General features: G+C 34.5%; 1 protein-coding gene across 1 annotated transcript in view; it reads right to left on the reverse strand.

Moving 5' to 3' along the window:
* Nucleotides 1-23813, reverse strand: part of LOC115890746 — a 125544-nt gene that overhangs the window by 81064 nt on the left and 20667 nt on the right. Inside the window, 1 exon segment of the mRNA XM_030911069.1 lies at nucleotides 12384-13031. Coding sequence (XP_030766929.1) covers nucleotides 12384-13031 — 648 coding nt within the window.

Below are 23813 nucleotides of genomic sequence, written 5' to 3' on the forward strand. Positions count from 1 at the left end.
TCTATTGTGTTTGTTTTATTTAGTGAAAGCCGTTAATTTTAATTTCTTTTGTTTTCGGTTTCTCACACTATATTAAATAAAATTTGTATTTCTTCTAGGTCACGTATTTTATATAATGTAACTTATCTTGTTTGTTATTTTAACAGAATCCGCCATCTTTTATTGGCAAAATATTAAACATAATATTTTGACAAAAACCAAACATCCCAAGTAACAAAATTCCGACTTCCGACTAGTTTTAACTACGCGCAACGTTGAAATTGTACTTTTCCCTGCCCTATGCATACCCAAACCTCAAATTACGTAGCCAAAACGTCGCTACGACGTTGCACATAAACAGTTGTATATTTTGACCCTTAACAACGTTGGTAAACGTTCTGGGCACAACGTTATTAGAAGTGGGGTTTTATACCGTTGTCTTTACGTCGCCAGAAGGCATGTTTATTGTACTACAGAATAACAAACGTAGTACAACGTTGTGCAACGTACTTTTATATTACGAGTGTAAGTACATGCTAACTACAACGTAATACAACGTTTCATTAAACGACCCAAAGCAACTTCAAAATTATAACCAATTACTACGTTGGATTACGGCGACGAGCGCGACGATATCGATTTTTGTTGTGGAAGCGAATTTTTTGTGGAATTGGTTAGCTATTTTTTCTGTGGTACTTACTGTGTAAAGCGAAAAGAAGATGTATAGGAAAAAGTATATAAATACTATACAACTTTTTATAGAAAAAGGAAAAAGTATTTAGAAGAGAGTCAGCGAGATTATCATCTTGTGGTATAAAAGGGCTGCCGATTGATGCACGTGGAGTGGTAAGATCAACAATACTTCCTGTACAGCTTTTTTAACAATAAATAAATAGAAATACTGATCTAATGTCAGCGATCTTATTAATGAGTATGTGACCACTACCACCAAAGGCTAACCCAGCTTTCTTCTTTATTTTATTTTTCCTAGGTAGAATTTTTTTTTTTTTAGAATGAGTGGGAGGGGGGTTAATCACTTCGACCTTACAGATCCATTGTGTCCCCCTTTCTTGAATCATAACTCATCATACAGTCCCAGGGCTTTGACAAAAGCCAGTATCTGGGACGGTTTTATAGAGGGTAGTTCTCCATCTCCAATATCAGTCGTACCAAATTCATGGCACGAATGGTTGTCATCTCGGCGCACTCAGTGATGAGGTGTACTGGTGTTTCCCCATCTTCCCCACAGAATCTGCATTCGCCGTTTCTTCTTAGTTTCAATCTACTGAGGTGTTCGTTGAGGAGACAGTGTCCTGTTAAAAACCCCGTGACAATCCGAAGATTGTTCTTACTCAGACCCAGGAAGATCTGTGATTTTTCTTCATCATAAGCCCTCAGAAACTTCTTCGAGTGTCTTAGACCATTGGAAAATTTCCATTCCAGGTTGCGGATGGAATCTTCCAAGTTCTTGAGTTCCGCCTTGAGTTGGTTACCACTTGGAAAGCAGAACGGTTCTGGTTCAGTTAGTGGAGTGTTCGCTGCTTTCCTAGCTAGATTATTTGCTTTTTCATTGCCTTCTATCCCTTGGTGAGCAGGCACCCAGTGTAGGAGGACTTTGTTTTCTTTGCCTAATTTATTCAGCTTCTCTATGCATTCTTTGACCAATTTCGAATTGATTGATACTGAGTTGATCGCCTTTAACGCTGCTTGACTATCAGATAAGATGGCTTTTCTTGTTTCCGATAGTTCCTATCTAAGATAAGTTGTACGCATCTCTCGATAGCGTAGATTTCTGCCTGTAGGATACTAGGGTAAGTGCCCATTGGTTCGGAGTAATTAGCTCTCGGCCCAAACACTCCGATCCCTGTTCCCGTATTGGTTTTGGAAGCATCAGTATACCAAGTTATGGTATGGTCTTTTAACTGCTGGGCAAGCGTTTCGCTCTTCCAATCCTTCTTATTGCTCAATACTACATTGACATGTTTGTCAAAGTTGTACGTTCTTGGCATATCGTCCACTGGGAGTTGCAGAAGTGGTATTTCCTTTTTGAAGGTGTTCCAAGCCCCTGATCTGACAATTCTCCCAGTACTAATTCCGTTAGTGACCATTCTAATCATTGTCATATCTACCAATGACAATGTGCAGTGGTGTTAGATCTAGAATGACCTCCATTGCTGCTGTTGGACAGGTTCTCATGGCTCCTGTGATGCAAACACATGCTAGTCTCTGGACTTTTCCTAGGTAAAAAAGAGCACTGTAAGAAGGAATTTTCTTATTTACCTCCTAGATGTCCGTAGGGTTCAGAGGTATTATTTCGTCAAAGCAGGTGTCAATTTTTGAACCAAAGGTTGACATAGGTGACCCAAAGGTCGGTTACCGCACCTTATGTATTATATTGGTATTTTAAAGGTTGCCTTAGGCAACTCCGCCATTTTAATACGATTTATCTTTTCGTGCGTTGTGGACGAATCGAATAAAATATCTAAAACTACAAAATACTGCGAATTTCGTTAAAAAACTGTATCTGTTAGGGTTGTAAGCTAATTTTCCTGATAGATTTCATATATTTGTCTCAAACTTAAACAAAAAACCAAGTAAACTATAATTTTAAAATTAAAACTAGGAAATAAAAAAGGGGTTTGGCCATATTTCGAAGTATCATGGTCACTTTCAACAGTAAACTAATCTTCGTCAATAAATTTCGATTGCCGACATCTCAAAACTTTGCAGATTTGTCGAAGTTAAACTCATCTAGTTATTTCTTAATGGAGCAAAATATATTCCATTTCTAATTCATACATCATTCATTTTGGTTTCCCCATGGTTGAATATGGTAATATTTGACGACGAATATTTTTATCTCTAACCTAAAAATATCGCGAATCGGCATGAAAAACAACTTTTAACACACGACGTACTACGTCGCCACAAACAACTTCGCCAACGTTGGTGACGATGTAACGACCGTAAAAACATCCACCATTTTGGTGCAAATATGGGTCGCTTAGACGTCGCTTCGACGTTGTCCGGCAACGTTGGGTTGCTCCTGGCGACGTTGTGATTACGTTGAACAACGTAATTTTGCTACTTGGGATAATATTAAACAAAAACCATAGACCGAATACACACAACAAAGACAACACACAATAATATACAAGGACAGGAAAATAATATAACACACGAATATTCCTTAAAACACAAAATACACATAGATTCATCATGATCCACACTAAGCTGATAAACACTGATGAACAACCAAAAAATGTGATATACACAATACCATGTGAATGTGGGAAATTATATAGTGGTGAAATAACCAGACCGTTTAATGTTTGAACTAAAGAACATAAAGATTATTTAAAAGACTATGAAGAATATAAAATAAGAAATAATAATAAGAATATTCAAGACTATTTTCACAAATCTAAGATTTGTCAGCATTCATGGAACACAGGACAGAGAGTAGATTTTAACTATACAAAAATGATAATTAAAGAACCGATAGCCTTTAAAAGAAAATGTATTCAATTGTTTTCGGTCACTTCCTGTTTCGCCGGAAATTACTACAACTTTTGATTTTTAAATGGCATCATCGGTATTTTGTTATTTTATTCGATATAAAATGACACTCTGAATAGAATGACATATTATATGTCAACTTTTGACATTTTTGAATATGGTTTATTTGAAATTGCAACATGAGGTTCATCACGACAATTTGACCCAATTGAAATACCAAGTATGTGGTACCAAATTATTCGCAAAAAATGCCTTTTCCAAATATGCAAATGAGCCACCCTCGTTCCATTTGAAAAAATGAGATATGACTAAAAATACGATTTGGGCACCTTTTAACCGGCCGGGACAAGACACTAAAAATATTAGACGATCAAACCTATTTTTCCAAGGTTCCTTGACTAAGAATTAGTGTTTTAAAGCATCCCTGGCACACTAGATTGAAATTTAAAATATAATTTTGTTTTAAGCAAAAATGTCAAAAGTTGACGTATGATATGTCACCCATTCAGAGTGTCATTTTCTATCGAATAAAGTAAAAAATATCGAGGGTGCCATTTAAAAATTAAAAGTTGTAGTCATTTCCGATGAAACAGGAAGTGGCCGAAAAGAGTTGAATACGCTAATCAATCCTAATTTATGTCATATACTAACATACCAAATATTCTTTTTTTTATCTGAAAAAATATAAAAGTTATATGGGTGAGCCACTTTTGAGACGCCCCCGGTATAACCCATAAAAATTTGTAATATTTTAAAATGTTGCTTAAAATGTAAATTGAACAATATTGTCTCATTTCCTTACAATGTCAAACAGAATCCGTTATAAATATCGCCACAAAATCTAACGGCAGGATCTCGGGAAGTGCCCTATATTTATAGTTATAGCTTGCTATAATAGCCTATAAATAATGAAAATGTATGATAAAGCTGGCGTATGAGCGACAATAATATATTTATCGGTCCTGTTTTATATATTTCGTGTAAATTGACAAAGAAATAAAATTCAAAATAAATAATTCATACTTTGTTATCGTAAATTTGTAAAATGTATGTAACCTGATTTTGCATTGTTTGATAAAATTCGAGACAAAACTATTCGATAGCTTTGTCATAACAGTAAATGTTATGATTCGCCGTTGTTTGTATTTTTATAAAGCTTGTAAACAGTTAGGCCAAAAATGTTTCTATTTAAACTACTCTACCTGCATAATTTTGTTTGTTGCTTGTAAAGCTATTTTATTCTTTGTTTAATATCCTGAGCTCATAAATATTCTATTAATAGATCACTATTTTGAGTAAATTCTAATAATAATTAGAGATTCAGTTTTATAATCTTCACTATAACAATCGTACGACATGGTCCTAATTGCCAATAGTTCTGAATAGGAGATCTGTTGATTTGGTGCTAGAACTAATCGTTAGTCTTTGGAGAGCTGCAACTGGGGTAATTTTAACTTCATGCACGATAGTGCACCTTCCCATACCAGCAGAGTGATTAGAGAATGTCTTGAAATGGAAGGTGTCATAATTTTGGACTGGCCTGCATGTTCACCAGATCTAAGTCCTATCGAACACTTGTGGGACTAGCTCAAAAGAAGGGTTAGAGCTCGTCGAAACAATCCAGGAAATCTTGCACAGCTTATTGATGCAGTATTAGCAGAATAGGAAAACATACCCCAAGACAATATTGATAATTTAATAAGAAGCATGCCAGCGTGGATATAATAATATAATATTCTCTAAATATTTCTTTTAATATCCTCTAAAACTTCTGTCTCTTAATGTTGTTAAACCACATATTCCGCCTTATGTAAATATTAAACCTATTATATTTTAAAAACGTTATAAATCGCATTTAAAAAGTCTCATAAAACACACTTACAGCCATCTTCCCATATCTGCTTTATTACTAGTTCGCCTCTCATAAACAGAGCATTCTTAAAACCCCTTTATATTTCTCAAACAGCCATTCCGTTCGAGATAATATTACTGTTCTCTGCAAATCGTGCATTAGAAATTCTACTACCAAGCGAATAGTAATACTGCCACAGTTTGAGAAAGAGTTTTATTTGCTCTGGGGCTTGGGGAGTAAAGTTAGCTGTCAAACGTTTGTCTTTTGAGGGGATAAATTGTTTGACTTTGTCGGTGAGAGATTTGTTTAGAAAGTGTCTTTAGCTGATAATTCTTCTAATTATTTACAATAGATTACTTATTTTTATCTGCAAAATATGCTATCAAAGTTTCCAAAACATATTTTAATCTTTTAATAAAAAAATAATTAATGTCACTTTTTGTGCTTTTTGTAAACTGTTTCTGTTTTTGTTAAAGATTTTGTTTTGGAGTTGAGAGGTTGGATTTCCGACAAATATTTTAGATTTGTGTTCTTTTTGAAAGTTTGTATTTGTATTGTATTTAGTGGATAAATAGATATTATGAATAATAAACGTGTTATATGTGAAGTTGTCCGCAATAGAAAAACAGTATTATCCTTAAAAGAACTCTCTCAGAAAAAAAAAACTTAAGAAGTATGTTCCATATTTTCAAAAATCAAGATAACTTATATTTAAAATCGTTTTTTAAACAGACTTATATTAAAATATTGTTTGTTAAAGAGAAAGATAATCAGAGAGCCGAATGTCGCCGACGTGTCTTCAACAAAAATGAAGCGAATTTACTTATCCACGAAGTTTATAAGAATTAAGATAAAATCACACATAATACACTGTCAAATCCTTTGATAAAATAAAATCTTTGACAAAGAAATTTGACAGTGTAATGCTGGCCTTAGATTTTTAAATTTGGCGGCTTGCCAATCTATAGTGACCGCGCTCCTCAATAAATATCATGCCAACCAATTAAATTTGAGAAAATAGAGCAACAACTCTACGGTATGCAGAAACTAATTTACGTGTCTTGTTAACAGTGCCTGCCGAGTGGCGTACTTAATAAACTAGGCTCATACATGTGATCGTGCATACTTTAGTCATTATCCTGTCACGTAAAGTAATGTTCCCAGTTTCAATGAACCATTTAATTTACCTATAATATTAATTAATTTGTCTACTTAAAGCTTCATTCAGTACCTCGAATTTAGTGAAATAAATAAGTGGTTTCAACCTTATACTTTATACTAAAGGCTGGCAAAGGTTAGTCTTGGGTCGAGATTTCCGTATGTAAGAAGAGTACAATACGTTTATAATGTACTGAACAAAGAGAGGACAGTAAACACGTTGCCAAACGTATGAAATAAACCGAGAAACTGTGCACATCGCTAAGAGACGTGCAAGGGGATATAGCAGATTTGTCGCAGTTGACCGGTCGACCCAATCAATACCTCTGTCAGTACTTAAAGTTCTAGGGAAAGGTGTACGTCATGCGTTTAGCTTCACGATTTAATTACGTCTCGTGATACTTAATTTGTTTATTTATTAACGAGTCGTTGTAATTTTTGCCTATAGCTTGAATGTTTTTAAGTGCAAGCTAGAAACAGTTTCATTTTTGGTAAAAATAAGTGGAATTGAGTGGGTGTTCGATAGTGGGCGCGCTATTAGAACTCTGAATTGAAAAATCGATATCTCGAAATCTATTAGAAATAATAGATTGTAGTTTTTTCAAGAACTTTGTTAATATTTCTGCTGCATTTTCTTTGTAGACAGTAAGTAAAAATCTTTATCAATAAAAAAATTACACGATTGCTGAAAATTGCTATGCTCTAAAAGTAAATGGATGGATTGTTTACAATTTTTGAATGGAAAAAACAACCTTATCGAATTTTTTTTATGTAAACATATTGTAAAATATCCGATCTTGAAAATAAAAAAAAGTTTCAATATCTAAAGTGGTTCTTGAATTATGGCCTGTTATGTGTTAAAAAGTTGAGTTTTTAAATTATCGCGATTACTGACGTTTTCTCGTTATAAAAAATGACACCCTAACGATATCCTTATAATTTCATTTCAGATGCTCAGAAACATGTCTAATGATTTTATCTAGTTATCTCTTGAAAAAAAAGTTTTTTAAAAATAAGCGGTTTGCGATAGTGATTTTACTTTACTTGATAGGCAAAGGCGTATCGGCAACGCCGCAACAGCACACCGTCGCGCGTCGCGTCGGTCGGTCGCATTTCTCTCACTCCGACTTAATAAGATCCCTATGCGATTTACTTCCACACATGTAAATGCCGACCCAAAAGTAACAGATGCCAGCACGGTATATACTTTATCGTTTATAATCATTGACAATGTCTAAAAAATACAATCAAAATTAATAGAATATCCTAGCAAAAGCTTGCTGTAGTCAGTTTTATCCATAGAGAAAGCCTAAAGGACAAGTTACACTCTCAGTTAATTTATTATTTATTTATTAATTAAACCAAACTGCACCAATATTAAACTACCTTAAAAAAACTCACCACAATTAAATGCAAATTCCATAAACAAATTCTGACGTTAAATTTAGTTTTTTAGTTAACCAACAGACTTCACAGCTATCTAAAACCGTGGTAACGCTCAGTTAACAATGAACACGAGACAAATTTTTATTCTCAAGCCAAATTTTTGAGCTGCACAAACTAAAGCTTCATTCGGAACCTAGCAATTATTGCAATAAATTAGTGGTTTCAAGTACAGTTTATACTTTTTAGTTTACGATCATTCACAATGTTTAAAAACAGAATTAAAAGTAATAGAATATCTTAGCAACAGCTTGCGTTAGTCAGTTGTATCCATAGAGAAAGCCTAATATTTAGCTTGTAAAACAATCAACTTTTGATTTCTAACCACAATTTTTCTTGACGGAAGATAATCTAAGGCCAAAATGACATTTCTCGCAAATTTTGAAAAGATTTCTAAGAGTTATCAACAGAAAAATTGATTTTTTATTTGGGACACCCTCTATATTTTTAATTAACTGAAAGAAATTTAAAATTACCTTTCCAAAAATATAGCATAATTGATACTTTGTTATAATCCTCTTCGAAATACAGAATTTTTAAAAGTTCGTCACTTTTAACTAGTAGGCTTTGGGCCCTTTATTGATGATATGCCCTTAATGGAACACGAAAACATATTTTTCCAGCAAGACGATGCACCGCCTCTGAACGCTGAAGTTATCAGCAAATTTTTGCAGCCAATTTCAAGAATAACTGGATAGCTAACCAAGATCCCAGCCGTTGGCCGTCGAGGCCGCCTGACTTAGTGCCCATGGATCTAATCCTATGGATATATTTGCGGAAGAATAAAGGTTCCTTATTCTTCCGTATAATCTAGACATAATTAAAAATACTCAGAAGTTATGAGAGGGTATCTTTCACCCCTACTGAGTTAATGAATTCCGCGAGAAATGTTCAAAAACCGCCCCCTCTGTCCATACCTAACTTCTGTCGAACACTTGTAGCAAAATCTCATGTCTTGGTTTGCTATTTATTTTTATTAGTTTAAATGTGTTGATGTTGGTTAAATATATTTTAAATTGTTATAAAATTCTGCATCTCTCATAGCAAATATTATTTTCGTTTTAATTGATGCTCACAGCTAGAATTTTTTTGCATTACAGCCGGTGCCGTTCAAAGCCTACTTATTTAAAGCGGGCAAATTTTTATATACTCTATATCTCGAAGAGGAATCGAGCAAAATATCAAGTGTGTTATATTTTTGGAAAGGTAATTTTAAATTCTTTTCAATAAATTAAAAATATACAGGCTGTCCCATATAAAAAATCAAATTTTCTGTTGATAATTCTTAAATTATTAATTTTAAAAAAATTATACTTAAACCATTAAATTCTACGTAAAAAGTTGCTGTGGAAATGTTTTCATATAAATACAAAATTTTCCATAGCAAAAAAGTTACAGCGATTTGTTAAAAATGCATATTTTTGAAAAACACCCCGTAACTCCGAAACGGTAACAGATATCGATATGCGGTTTTCACCATCATGTTTTTGACAAAAATTGAGCTCCAGACACCGATATTAGTTTTTGTCTATCTCCTATAGAAAAGGGAGTTTCCATTTAAAAGCGTCGAATTTGACCCACCCTGTACAGCTTGCTATACTAAAGCCGTTCGGTATACAAGGAAGGTAATGTGGCTAGCACTACGCTTCAACCGCCTATTATTACCTCAGGATTGTAGATCCCAAGTACTCATTTAAGGCTGAGTTGACCTAGGTACCCAAACTCTTTTTATTTTAATAAAAATAGTCGGCTGATGAAATGCCGGGTGTGGGAATCGAACCCACTACCTTCAGATTGGTAGACGAGAGCCTGTACCTCTACGCCACCAGGCACCTTATTTTGAAGTATAATTAGTGAAAAAGTTAAAAGTTTGATAACTTTCTCTACTAATTGAAAATGTTTACCACTAATTTTGACGTTCTATATTCTTACATTGAAATCAGAGGAACAAATTTCTACGCTAATTGAAACCACTAATTTATTCCACTAGTTTCGCCTAAGTTCTTCTTTCTTAAAGTACTCGATCATAAAATAAAATTGAACAATTGAAGATATTCAGTTTTTAGTGTCGACGACAAAAATTCTGTGTCCATCGAAATATTAGAAGATTTTGGGAGTATTTCGAAGTGATTTTGTATGACATGAGGGAATGTAACATGATAATGTATATACATTATACAGGGTGTCCCAGAAATGAGTGCAGATATTTTAAGGGGTGGTAGATCTGGTCAAAATAAACATATTTTCTCTTTACCATTTTTAAAATAAATTGAAAATAACCGAGTTATTTAACTTTGAAAATTTAAAAAAATAATCGCAACATTTTGAGGACCGCCGGCAGATATCGCCAACTACATCCAATTACCCGGATCAAGCCCGGATTTCAGTTAATTCGACGCACTGTGTTGCCATAGGGACAAGAAAGTATATGTTAAAAGCAAGTCATAAAATCACAACACCTGAGGAGTTTGCAGAGATGCATTACATTTTTAAGATTGTGATATTATTACATAAAATAAATTAAAAGTTAAATGTTTAAAAGTTAAATTAAAAAACTTACCCAACATTAAAAAAGATACTTATGACAGATCGATGTAACTGTGACGGTTCTCTTTTTCGATACACACTTAACTAAAATACATTCATTGTGCTGCTTTACATGTACGTGCTATTATAAAAACTGCTAAAATAACAGTCCCCATTTTTAACTTAACACATTATTTTCATATAGGCTTCATCACAATTTGAACCACTGATTTACAAAACACCTTGAAAAGCACACATTACACATTACTTTGAATATCTTTCTGAATGAATGAATGTTGAGAACTATTGTCTCTTACCGCCACTTTACGAACTACTTTCAATCTAAGAAAATACATGTTTCACTCAACAATTTTAAATATTTTAAATATGTATTTTGCTTTTTCGCTATTTTTTCGATGTATTTCGACAATTCCATCAACAGCCCAACCATCGGCCAAGACAGCCACGCATCACTGGTTGGTAACTGCTCACTGCTTCTTTGTCGCGCCGGCGTGTCGAACTTGCGTCATGCCAGGTTGCCGTAGTTTCAACAATTTCAAATTCAAGACACTCGAAGCAATCAAATACTGATTAAATTTTAAAAATAAAACAGAAAAACATGAAAGGAAACAAACAAAACACAAATGAATTGATTATTGATAAGGTCACAAAAAAGAAATTTCTAAAATGTTTATCGTAATTCAGAATTCAATATATCGAAAACAACCCGACGAATAATCAATTCATTTTCGTTTTGTTTGTTTCCTTTCATGTCTCTCTGTTAATACAAATTTGATTGCTTCGAATGTCTTGAATTTGAAATTGTTGTAACTACGGCAACGTTGCTTAACATTGTCGTCTGACGCAAGCCTGCCACGACGGCGCGGCTCAAAGGACCAGTTCACACGTGGCACTCTTGGTCGACGCGCGACGGTTGGGCTGTCAAAATACATCGAAAAAATAGCGAAAAAACAAAATACGTATTTAAAATTGTTGAGTGAAACATGTCTTAGATTGAAAGTAGTTCGTAAAGTGGCGATAAGAGACGGTATTCAAAGTAATGTGCGCTTTTCAAGGTGTTTTGTAAATCAGTGGTTCAAATAAAACAGAGAAACATGAAAGAAAACAAATATTGAATTCTAAATTACGATAAACATTTTAGGAATTTCTTTTTTGTGACCTGGTTGTGAATAATATGATGAATCATTTTCGTAAACGTCATAAACGTAATGTTTTAGTTAATTTTCGGTGGTTTTTGTTAAGTTTTCATTGAAAGGGTAAGTACTAAAAATAATTAATGTGTTTTTTTTCTATAATAATTATTAATAATGAGCACTGATAAAAATTTAACATTCCTAATTTTTGAGTAGAAATTTTTCTATAAATTTATAAATGTAGAACTATGTAGAATGTGGATAACATAGGAGGTTGCAACACTGCAAGGTTTAGATACACCGTAGAGAAATCTCAGGTGAATAAACAAGTGGCACTAAAAAGTTTTTTCAAATTTTCCGGAAAATGTCAAGAAAAATTTTAAATTTTCAACATTTTTTTTTTCGCAAAAAAACCTCATAGGCGTGTTTCTGGGGTTGAACTATACTACCAGTTAAAATATTTGCACTTATTTCTGGGACATCCTGTATACATACTGCCATTACTCGCTGACGAGTATTTGACACGCATCAGAAGATGGTCACGCAAGACGTTTTCTTTCATGAGCTTCTCTGTGACTGAAAAGCTCGATACGTGATGTTATCTGTCTACCGCACTACGGACACTCAAAAATCTCATTGCTTTGTTGCCTCTTTACTTTTTGGTTATCGCTGTTAACTTTGTTTACAATTCTTCCACGCAAAAAAAAACGATAGGTTAGATCCCATTAAAATTTTACAATTACTTTACTCACCTTCCAAAATCCATGGAAAACCCGGAATCCTTCTTCACATCGTCCCAACAACTAGTAACAAACTGGTTCGACGCGACGCTCTGCACCACCCACTGCGGCGACCTCGCGATCACCGTCTTCAACGTCGTCATCAGCAACCTCACCGCCCCCTTCACCAAGTGCCTGTCCACCTTCACCGGCAACGGCTTCAGCCCCAACAACCCCGCGGGCAGTTCCCCCTCGCCCCTACTACTACTACTGCTACGTGGCTGCGCACTATAATACGCCCGATGCTGCTGCGCCGCAACGCTGGCATCGTTCATCTCGGCATTTTTAGAACTTGTTACGCTTGCGCTGTTACGGTTTAACAAAAGAAAATGGTCGTTTCTTAACAAATAATTCACGTGGACGTCTTCGAGAACGTCAGTAGATGAGAGAACACTTCGTTTGTGTCGCGGAGGGGGCGTTTCGTGGTCTGCGGGGACGTTGCCGGGGTCCTCGGTGGCGTTGCGGATGGCGATGGACGCGGCCGTGTCGATCCAGATCCAGACGAAGTGGCCGTCCATCATGTTGAGGCGCTTGGCGTCGTCGAGGATGCGCACTGCGCTGGGACGGTCGCTGAAGAGGACTACGACGCCTCTGGTCGATCGGGAGATGTCCGCTAGTTTTCTGGAATAGAAAGTTTGAAATTAAAGAAGAAAGAAGCAGAAAATCTCTGTACTGATAAAGGAGGCTTAAGGTGCTTTTTCAGTCACGTAAATTGATTCTGCTAGTTTCTACAAGTAAACTGTCGAAATATTGGCAATAGAATTCACAGAAAACTTACTGAGTAAAGAACTAGACGTAAACATAGATATACTTATAATGCATCTAATAATTTAATACCTAAGATATAGATTGGGAGATCCTAGAGATATATTTAAGAATGAATAGAAGATAAAAAAATAAGGATGGATTTTAAACCAATTTAAATTAAATTAACTTTTTGTTGGAAAAAGTTGCTCACTGAATAATTATAAAACAAGACACATTCATGCATAACGTTATATGTACTTGGCTTAAACTCTAAATGACTCTTCTTTTTTTAATTTTGTAATTCGGATTTTGTGTATTCCATATTTTTCATATATTAATAAACTTTAAAGACTTTTTTCGACCAATTACTACTTGCCCCTATTTTAAAAACACCAGTTGAATGCCAAAAGCTAAACCATAGTCAACATATTCAAATCTAGAAAAAACATTGACAACAAATGACAACTATCAAATTGATTGGTGAATCATTAAGTTAATCAGTAATCGGTATCCACAAGAAAAAACCTCAAACTTCACTGTTAAGCGGTATGAAGTTAAGATAAATTAAGTTTTGTATAGCGGACTTTATTTCTCAAAAAAATTCTGGGTTTGGTTTTCGCCTCTAGAAGAAAATCAATTTATCAGTGATATTTTACCAATAAAACAAATTTTCCTAACGGACAAGAAAGCTAAAAAATTAAAAAAAAAACATAAAAAGAAAAAAAAAAGAAAAAAAAGAAAAAAAAAAAAAAAAAAAAAAAAAAAAAAAAAAAAAAAAAAAAAAAAAAAAAAAAAAAAAAAAAAAATAAAAAAAGTAAAATAAAATAAAATGATAAATGTGTTTTATTAGTAAAATATCACTGACAAATTGATTTTCTGCTAATGGTTAAATATCCGAATTTTTTGAAAAACAAACACGCTACAAATGTATAGACATTATTTATATACAGGGTGGTACAACTTGTATTCCGGAATTTTTTTTGTCGGTAAAAAAGTTCCTATAAATGCATGTCCTAAAATTCTTAATTTCGGAGATAGCATCTCTACACTTTGTATTACAGAGTGTAGAAGTTTCATTTTCATTTCTATTTTTTCCAATTAATTTTGTCAATATTTGAATGAAAATTGGTATTGTGAAAATTGGGAGTTTTTTGACATGAGAAATTTGATCTTGATGTTAATATAACTCCTATTTGCAGAGGGCGCCACCTACATGTGTTTTGAAGAGTAATAACTTTTTGTCCGTACCCGTATAAAACTACTGAGTGAAAGAGTATATATTTCCGTGATTTTTTACGTAAAAAATGTCCCTCGGTAAAAATCGCTACGAGCAACTGTTCTCAAGATATTTAGAATGAAAATAGTCAATACATGTCTTTATTGAAAAAAATGAACATATTGAATAGATTGGATTTTTGACTGAAATGATAAACTTGGCAACTTTTTATTTTTTTATATTAATGTTATTTTATTTTCGAAAAAATGATGGTCAAACAGGTTCTATGGAACCTTTGGCACAAAAACATTTCAAATTTATGAATTCAGTCTAATAACTATTTAGTCAACATATTTAATTTATGTTAATAATGACAGGTATTGTTAATTTCGGTTCCAAATATGTCAAGAACCATTACTCGTAGCGATTTTTACCAAGAGCCTTTTTTACGTAAAAAACGTCACAAATGTATATTTTTTCAGTAATTTTATACAGGTACATATTGACATAAAAATCAATTTTTTAACGTCTCCTGTCAAAAAAACTACCAGATACCAATTTTCATCCAAATATTGACGTTACTTCAGAAATTATTTGAAAAAAATCGAAATAAAAATTAAATTTCCACACCCTGTATCTCCGAAACGAAGCATTTTAGGACATACATTTATACACACTTTTTTACTTATTTTTATCTGGAGAATATGCTGCCAAAGTTTCCGGAATACAGTTCGGACCACCCTGTATAAGACCTTTACAGTTCCATTCCATTTCAAGCCCAACCCGCAAATATCAAAAATAATAAATCAATAACCTATAGGGAAGACCGGATACGCCGCGCCGGCCGTAGAGCGCTATGTAATTCCCTGTAACTTTTTTGAAATATGTTTATGCCGTGTAATTTTTCAAACTAGTCCCAGTTTATATACACGGATGCACAGAGGCGAGATCGTCTCGTTTATTTGCACTTCCGTCTCGAGCCTGGCGTCGCATCTCGCTGCATCACAATTGAGCTAAAACGTATAAAATTTCGCTGGGAAATACCGGCAGCAGAATTAAGAATAAAATATAAACGCGCAAATCGATGGGTTTTATTCGAGCAATTTTCGAATTGGAGACAGAAAAAGAAGAAATCTATATATAAATATACAAAATAAATAAAATATTCTCCAATGATTTCTCCAGAGTTGTTTGCAATAGTTTTGGTATTTCATATGACATTAAGAATCTATTACGCTGTACTGTTCGGGTAAAGCGAATGTGTGGCCGAAGGAAATATATATTACATTTCAGAAATCTGCCTAAGGCTTTGCCCGATTCTGTCCTGTTAAGTCATACCCAAAATTCCAAACACACGTGCTTTGGTTAAGGCTTGATTAAGGTTTGCAAAGCTTCAGAATTTGCCATAAAATAGCGATCAATTTGTTACAAAACCATATAAATTAAACACTTATCCACTCAGGAACGCGGAGCAAGATCTTTATTTACCTACCCCACGCTCAGAGTTAGTTAAAAGTTCAATATTATACAACTCGAAAAAAATGCACAATCACCTGCCATTTGAAATCAAATCCATAACATCATTTTTTTCATTTCGCAAAGCATTGAACTCTTATTTACTAGACATCTTTGTAATGTAATTCGATTCTTTTTTTCTTTCATTTTTGTGGTTAAATTTTTCATAGGCGGTTTGCCCTACCTTTAGTAATTAATTGACGCTCATCTGCGAAGTTTAATGCTGAAAATAATTGTATTATTAGGACTCACACCACACACTCACACACACTCTTCTTTAATTCTCCAACATTTTCAACGCTATTCCTGACAAACGAAGTTGGCGGTATTTGCACGTCCATGTCCGTATTAAGGTTGATTCTCCTAATTATCTTCTTCTTAATAGATTCTTAATTGTCTTCCATATTGCACGAGGTACGCCGCCGCACGTACGTATCACACAACAGATGGACCCACAACCGTTTAAACAAAGAACCAATTCTAATGATAGCTTCCACGTCCGCTCCGGTGGGAGGAATAGCCTCTCAATGCGTGTGATAGATTGCAGACACCGTTGCCAGCGTTGCAACGCGAGCTAGCACCCAGTTAGATTCTAGAGGATTTTCTACTGCTGCTCAGTCGAAGTCAAGGCCGCATTTGTTATAGGCTTGACAATTAAGATGATTACTTTTTAATTGTAAATTAATTCCTTCTTAACGGATGCTACGTCAGAAATTTTTATTCCGAATTTATTTTGAGCATATACAGGGCACAATAATAAGACGAAATTTATTGCCCGAACTTTGTAACACCCTGTAGGGTACAACAGCTATAGTAGCTATTGTTAAACCAAATCACATTGTAGCCTCATCTTTGTGAGCATTTTTTTTAATCACGACATTATCTCTGTTTGTATTGCTGATACGTACTGCTTCAAAACGAACGTCTCGAAACATGCTTCGCAGGCAAAACCGCGATTCGTCCGTGAAAAGGACTTTAGTCGATTGCTCAATATCCCAATTCACATGTAAATGCGCAAACTGAAGACGTGCCCGACGATGTCTTGGAAGTAGCTGGGGTCCTATATGACAGGTCTCCTTGCAGAAAAGCTGCTTTATTTTAGTTTTCGTCGGATTGTTCTCTCACTGACTTGAGTTCTACGCACGGATTGTAGCAGATGTTGACTCCGAAACACTGTAATTCTACGATTTCGTAAAATATTCATGACAATAAAGCGGTCGTCAAATGCATTTGTCTTTCCGTTTTCTTCCCGAACCCACTCGTCTGGTGAAATTTCCCGTTTTCGTATACCGATTCCAGGCATCCTGGACTGTTGTTCGAGATATACCCCGTGTATCGGACACATAACGTTTACTTTGGCCATCCTCAATTAAAGCCAAAATACGAGCAACATCCGTCACAGATAATGGCATTTTAATTTGACAACCGTTGTTGTAATATTGCAAATACTCATAAATCCGTTTTCGCCTATGTCGCCTTGATTATTTACACATTAAAACTTTCTGCCTGCGAAGCATTTGCAAAATTGTCATCTTCATCTTTTTGAGCGTTTTGCAAAATGCTCAAAAAAGGATGAGGCTACAACGCGATTTGATTTAAAGCAATAGCTACTACAGCTGCTGCACCCCACAGGGTGTTACAAAGTTCGGGCAATAAACTTCGTCTTATTATTATGCCATGTATATGCTCAAAATAAATTCGGAATACAAATTTCTGACGTAGTATCCGTTAAGAAGGAATTAATTTTACAATTTGCAGAAGCCAACATCAGCGACATCGGGAACTTTGCAAAGAGCTGGAAGTGCTTTAACGCAAAGAAAGAATGAGAGGAAGGTTTGGTAAAACAATACAGGGGTATCGCAATGGGCCCAAGGCCTCCGAGTGAGGGATCAAATATGATCCCAAACCCCAGCAACCTAACCTAACCTAACCTGTGCCCTGTATATGCTCAAAATAAATTCGGAATAAAAATTTCTGACGTAGTATCCGTTAAGAAGGAATTAATTTAGAATTTAAAAAAAATCATCAAAATCTAATGAGTGGTTCGCAAGAAATCTAACTAAGTGAAAACAAAAAAGTCGTTAATTCTAAAATAGAGTTTTGTTTGTTTTTCCTTGCAAACTATATTAAAATCAAGTACTGTCCGTTTAGACCTAAGAACTTAAAAATACCACTAACAAAAATTACAAAACATTAAGCAAATGGAATAAAAGCAACTCAGGACTGGGAAAAACACTGAGAGACAGAATAAAAGGTTGTAAAAGAACTTTGTTTGATAACTTGGCGTCGGATAGTGGCGGTTGGGCGATAGTCTCATCGCTCTTGAAACTCTCTAGCATAAAATTTGCATGGAGCATGTAAACACGAAGCTTTATCCGCTACAGTTTAATTATGGAGATATCCTTTGTAATGGTGTAATGCGCGGACCGGCTACAAAAACGTCGGCTGCGGAAATATTTCCCGGGGATTTTCAACCCTAATTGTTTTGTTGGCCGGGTTGCATTTTATAAACATACGTGTCGCGACGTGTATATATAATTTCGAGAGATTAATTGATGTGGGACTATAAATTAGTAACAATTTAAAAAAAGTTACTTCTTATTGACATATTCAGATGATAAGGCCGCTGAAAATTGCATTTTTTTTTGTTTTTAATATTAGTGATTTTTTATTAATTTTACGCTTTTCTTTGTAATATTAGTTTTTTTAATTATTTTTATTTTACATATTCTATAAGTCTTATCGACCTTTTGTGACTTATAGTAAAATGTAAGTTAATTACAACAAATAAAGTTACACATACGAGATGATTAAACTTTGAGAAATTAAAACTATTATAAAATAGTTGATATTCACTGCAGGTTTCAAAATTAGAGCAAAGTATAACAATGTCGTATAATTTTTAACCAGTTAGTGTCCTTAATAGATTTTTAATGGTAAAAATCACAAAAGAAAGTCAGAAAAACATTTATTTTACTGTTGCAGACAGGTTTAATTTATAGATCTTATTGAGTTGAAAATGTTCATATCATATTTTATAATACATAATTTTAAGTAAAATTTGATGATTTGAAGATAAGAGATAAAAACATATTCTTCCAGGCTGTGATTTTGGCAACTCCTATTCTGTGGTGATTTTGATAAATATAATATTGTTCAAACTGCTTTATAACAGCGCGATCGAAGAAAGAAAATGAAAACAAACTATGTACATTGTGAACTGACATATTAGAATATCAATTATTGTAGAATAAAAAAGCATACAGACATAAAAAAGCTTTGATATACGTAGCTGAAGTTCACCGAATTGAAGTAAAAGAATGAATTTAGAGATCCCTAGAGTGCTTGCGGAAAAATTTCAAAAGATTGGATATGCTAAATCGGTACGAGGATTACAAGGCACGCCGTTTCTACCTTAGAAATTAGAAATTTAAAATACGCTATTTCTAACTGGTGAAATACCTACAAAAGGTTCATAAATGTAATGTAATTTATTATTTATTAATTTTATATTACAATTGTGCAAGTTAGTTAAATAAATTTAAAACTCTTGATATAATTTTTCGATGAATATCGGTTATCGAATGGGACACAACAGAGTTAGCATAGTATGTTACGCTGATGATGCCATTATCGCGGAAACAGAGGACGATATGCAGAGACAGCTTCATAAATGCTATCGAGTAAGCCGAGAATTAAATATGATTATCTCCACAGAAAAAACTAAATACTTAACTTAAAAATAAAAATAATTTTTTTAGGTGAAATGACGCGAACAGAGGATCAAGCAACCTCTGAAAAACTAGACGATAGCAAGCTTAGTGTTTTTTTAATTAATATTCACTCCTTAAGACATAAAACGGTTGAATTATATCTTTTATTAGAAGAGCTCAATTTTCCAGAAATTGTTGCCATAACTGAACATTGGTTAAATATGGATGAGCCTGTATTTGTCAAAAATTACACTACAGTAACTAGATTCAATAGAAGTAACTCATCTCATGGAGGTGCTGTGATAATGTCTACTAACAACGACTTTACGGCAGTAACTAATTCGATACTCTAATATCCGAAAAAAATTTTGAATTTTCCGTCGGTTATCATAATGCTTTTGACCTTTATATTATTTGTATTTACAGAACACCTGACGCTGACGTGCATATTTTCAGTCAAAAATTGCTAAGCTTGCTTGAATCCCTACCTATAAAAAGTAAATTAATTTTGTGTGGCGATCTAAATATTGACTTTTCCAGTGTGTGTGCAGCTAGGGAGTCTCTCCAGTCCATTTTTCATTCTTTTGGTATACTCATGCATGTTGACTCACCAACTAGAATAACTAAAACTGGCTCTAGTACTATAGATTATGTCGTGTCGTCTTTTGACCCGGAATTCGTTGACTGTAGAGTCCTTCGCTCAGGTTTCTCTGATCATGAGGTAGTATTGACAACGTTTTTGCCACATTCCAAATGCAAAAATACCTCGCGCAAATTGGGCCGTATTTTTTCGGATAAAAATTTTCTAAATTTTCACCACCTATGTCTAACAACTGAGTGGGTTGTCCTCTCGGCTGACGTCGATTCCGAATTTTCTAGATTTATAAATACCATGTCTAATCTGGCGTGCAAGGCGTTTCCTCTTAGGCCTATCAAAAGTAAGCAAGGTATACCCTGGTCTACGACCGGCTTGCGTATATCTGCAAAGAACATGCGCTCATTATCTCACCTTAAAAAATTCACCGACAGCGTTTTCTTTCATAATTACGTTAAACTTTATAGAAGGGTTTATCGTAAGACTATAAACGCTGCCAAGGACATTTATTATAATGGGAGGCTAGCCAAATCCGGTAATGTTGCTAAAGAGACTTGGGCTATTGTAAATGACTTAAGGAATAAGACTGCTTCGTCTGGCACAGTCTTTAATTCACCTGAAGATTTAAACACTTACTTTGTTAATGTGGCTAAAAATTTAGTGAACACCATAACTCCTTCCCATGATTCACTTTCATATCTCCCTAAAGCAAATGAGAATTTACACAGTTTCTTCTTCACGCCCGTAGCATTAGATGAGCTCCGTAGTACAATTAAAAGTATTAAAAATAAATTCTCATCTGGGACTGATGGGTTTACTCTCAAAATGTTCTCTGAACTTCCGAAATGCACATTAATCTATCTTACTACTTTAATTAATGAGTCATTCCAAAAATGAGTTTTTCCAAACTGCCTTAAGACAGCAATAATTATTCCTCTGCATAAAGGAGGAGATAAAGATCAAGCTTCGAACTATCGCCCAATTGCTCTCCTGCCCACATTATCTAAGATCATTGAAAGATTGGTTAAAAAAAGGCTTCTATCTTTTCTCCTTAAATATAAAGTACTTTCTACCCATCAATTTGGATTTCTAAGTAACAGTTGCACAAATGATGCTATGTTCGACCTTTTTAATAATGTATACTCTAGCCTGAATAACCATCACTCTACAGCTACAATTTTCTGTGATTTCTCTAAGGCTTTCGACTGTGTAAATCATAATATCTTAATTAACAAATTGCAAAACTATCTTGGTAACGTATCAAACGTATCTTGGCAACAGAAGGCAGCTTGTGAAGATTGATACGTCTATGTCTTCTTGTAAGCCTATAGAATGTGGTGTCCCTCAGGGTTCAGTACTTGGCCCTATTTTATTTCTGGTGTTTATCAACGACATTGCAAATCTAGACATTAGCGGTAAAATCTGCCTCTTTGCGGACGATACTAGTTTCACTTGGAGCGGCCCAGATGTTACGGCACTATATGATACTATATCCAGTGACTTACGCACCATTAAATCTTGGTGCGATTCTAATCTCCTATGCCTCAACCTTTCAAAAACTAAAGTTTTGTCATAAAAAAAGTACTATACAACCTTTTGTACTTAATAACACCACTATTGACGTCGTGGACTCTGTGAGATTCTTAGGACTTGTTGTGGACAACTCTTTAAAATGGGGACTTGCACATCGAAGCCTTATCAAAGAAACTAAGCTCTGCCTGTTTTGCGCTAAGATCAGTGTCTAAGGAACTTAACTCATCAACCTCTAGAATGGTCTATTATGCCCTTTTTGAGTCGCATCTTCGTTATGCCCTTCCATTCTGGGGTACTTGCTGCGCGACAAAATTTGGTCGTATTTTCAAACTTCAAAAGAGAGCAGTTCGATACTTATTGGGACTAAACAGTAGAACCCACTGCCAGAATTTCTTTAAAAATTTCAAAATACTGTCTCTTCCTTCCTTATTCATTCTTGAATCCGTTTGCTTAATCCGCAAGCACATATTTTCTATTCCGGAAAGGCCTTCTGACAACTATCCACTTAGGAATGCGGAGCACGATATTTATCTGCCAACCCCGAGCTCAGAACTAGTTAAGGGCTCAATACTGTACAATGCCTAGAAAATGTACAATCATTTGCCTTCAAATATCAAGTCACTTTCATTCTTTCCCGCATTTCGCAAAGCTCTGAAATCATACTTACTTGAGAGAGCCCTATATGCGGTAAACGACTTTTTTGTTGATGTTTAATCATGAACAATTTAGAATTTTAATTTTAATATTTTGATCATCTCACACACTGGTTAAAGGTCTAGTATTTAATATTTTATAACTCTTGATTTTATGTTATTATAACATGATTTTATCCATTTACAGTTTTCCTTTTGTAAAATTTTCTAGATACGCCTGTGTTCTGCAATGTCCATATATGTTTTATTTGTAATTTTATGACGTATTTTTTTTTTGAATTGATTTGTATTGTATGACATTTTTTGTATTATTTGTATATTTGTTTTTGTGCTTTTTTTGTTTTGCTTTGTCGATGAAGCTGTTTTGGCTTTTTGAACAATAAAGCGTTGTTTTTTTTTAACTTTCTCTAAAGAGCCGGTAAGATGCAAACTGGTAGTAAGAAACAAAATTATTGAGCACAGTTTAGATACCTAGGAATAGATATGTCGCACTACCATGATCCAGAGAAGGATCTGAGAAGCCAGATAAACAGAGCAACGGCCATGTCAGGATGTCTGAGACAAATAGTGTGGCAAACCCTTTCATGCGAACAGACAGCAAAATTAAAATTTATGAGACCTGCATCAGACTAATAATGACATATGATATCCGAGAGGAAACACCAAAAGCATGTTAAGAGTCGCTGAAATGAAGACCTAAGAACCATAATGGGGAAGACTAGAAGAGACAGAATTAGAAACACAAATATCAGACAACAATGTGGAATACAGGACGTAGTGAGATGGGGTAGACAAAGAAAAAGACAATGGTTCGCACACGTAAAACGCATGGAACAAAACAGGCTACCACACATAGCTCTTGAAGGGAAACCCATGGGTAAGAGACAGCCGGGAAGACCTCCAAAAAGATGGAGACAGTTGGCAATCCATCTCCCAAGAACTCCTACAGAGTCAACCATAAAATTAACAGATTGAAAGATCTAAAATAAGTAAAAAAAGAAGAAGAAGAAGAAGATATAAATTTTATTTGTGAAACTGAGTCAAGAGACTCTCTGATGGACCCAGGATCGGGCAGTCGCATAGTATATCTTATACTGTCTCATCTTCTCGTTCACATTCCTTTTAGAGTAATGTGTCATTTAAGGCTGATTTACATTTGTCATTTTTACTGATAATCTTGGAGGAATCATCCAAATTGATAAATGTAGTTGTCCTTTAAATTTTGTGTTTACTAATGTTCCTGGATGCCTCTATACATCACCAAAAACGCAAATTTCTCCTTCCTTATTAATATGTTTAATTTTTTTAGCCATTTATTAAACAGTTTGCTTTGCATTTTATTATCAAGACATTAACTGTTAAAAAGAAAGGTAATTCGAAGCTAATAAATACCATTAAGTGCATGAGTCATAACCTAAAATGATCATAAAA

The sequence above is a fragment of the Sitophilus oryzae genome, unplaced genomic scaffold, assembly GCF_002938485.1.
Source record: "Sitophilus oryzae breed Bouriz unplaced genomic scaffold, Soryzae_2.0 scaffold_910_pilon_pilon, whole genome shotgun sequence".
Taxonomy (NCBI): Eukaryota; Metazoa; Arthropoda; class Insecta; order Coleoptera; family Curculionidae; genus Sitophilus; species Sitophilus oryzae.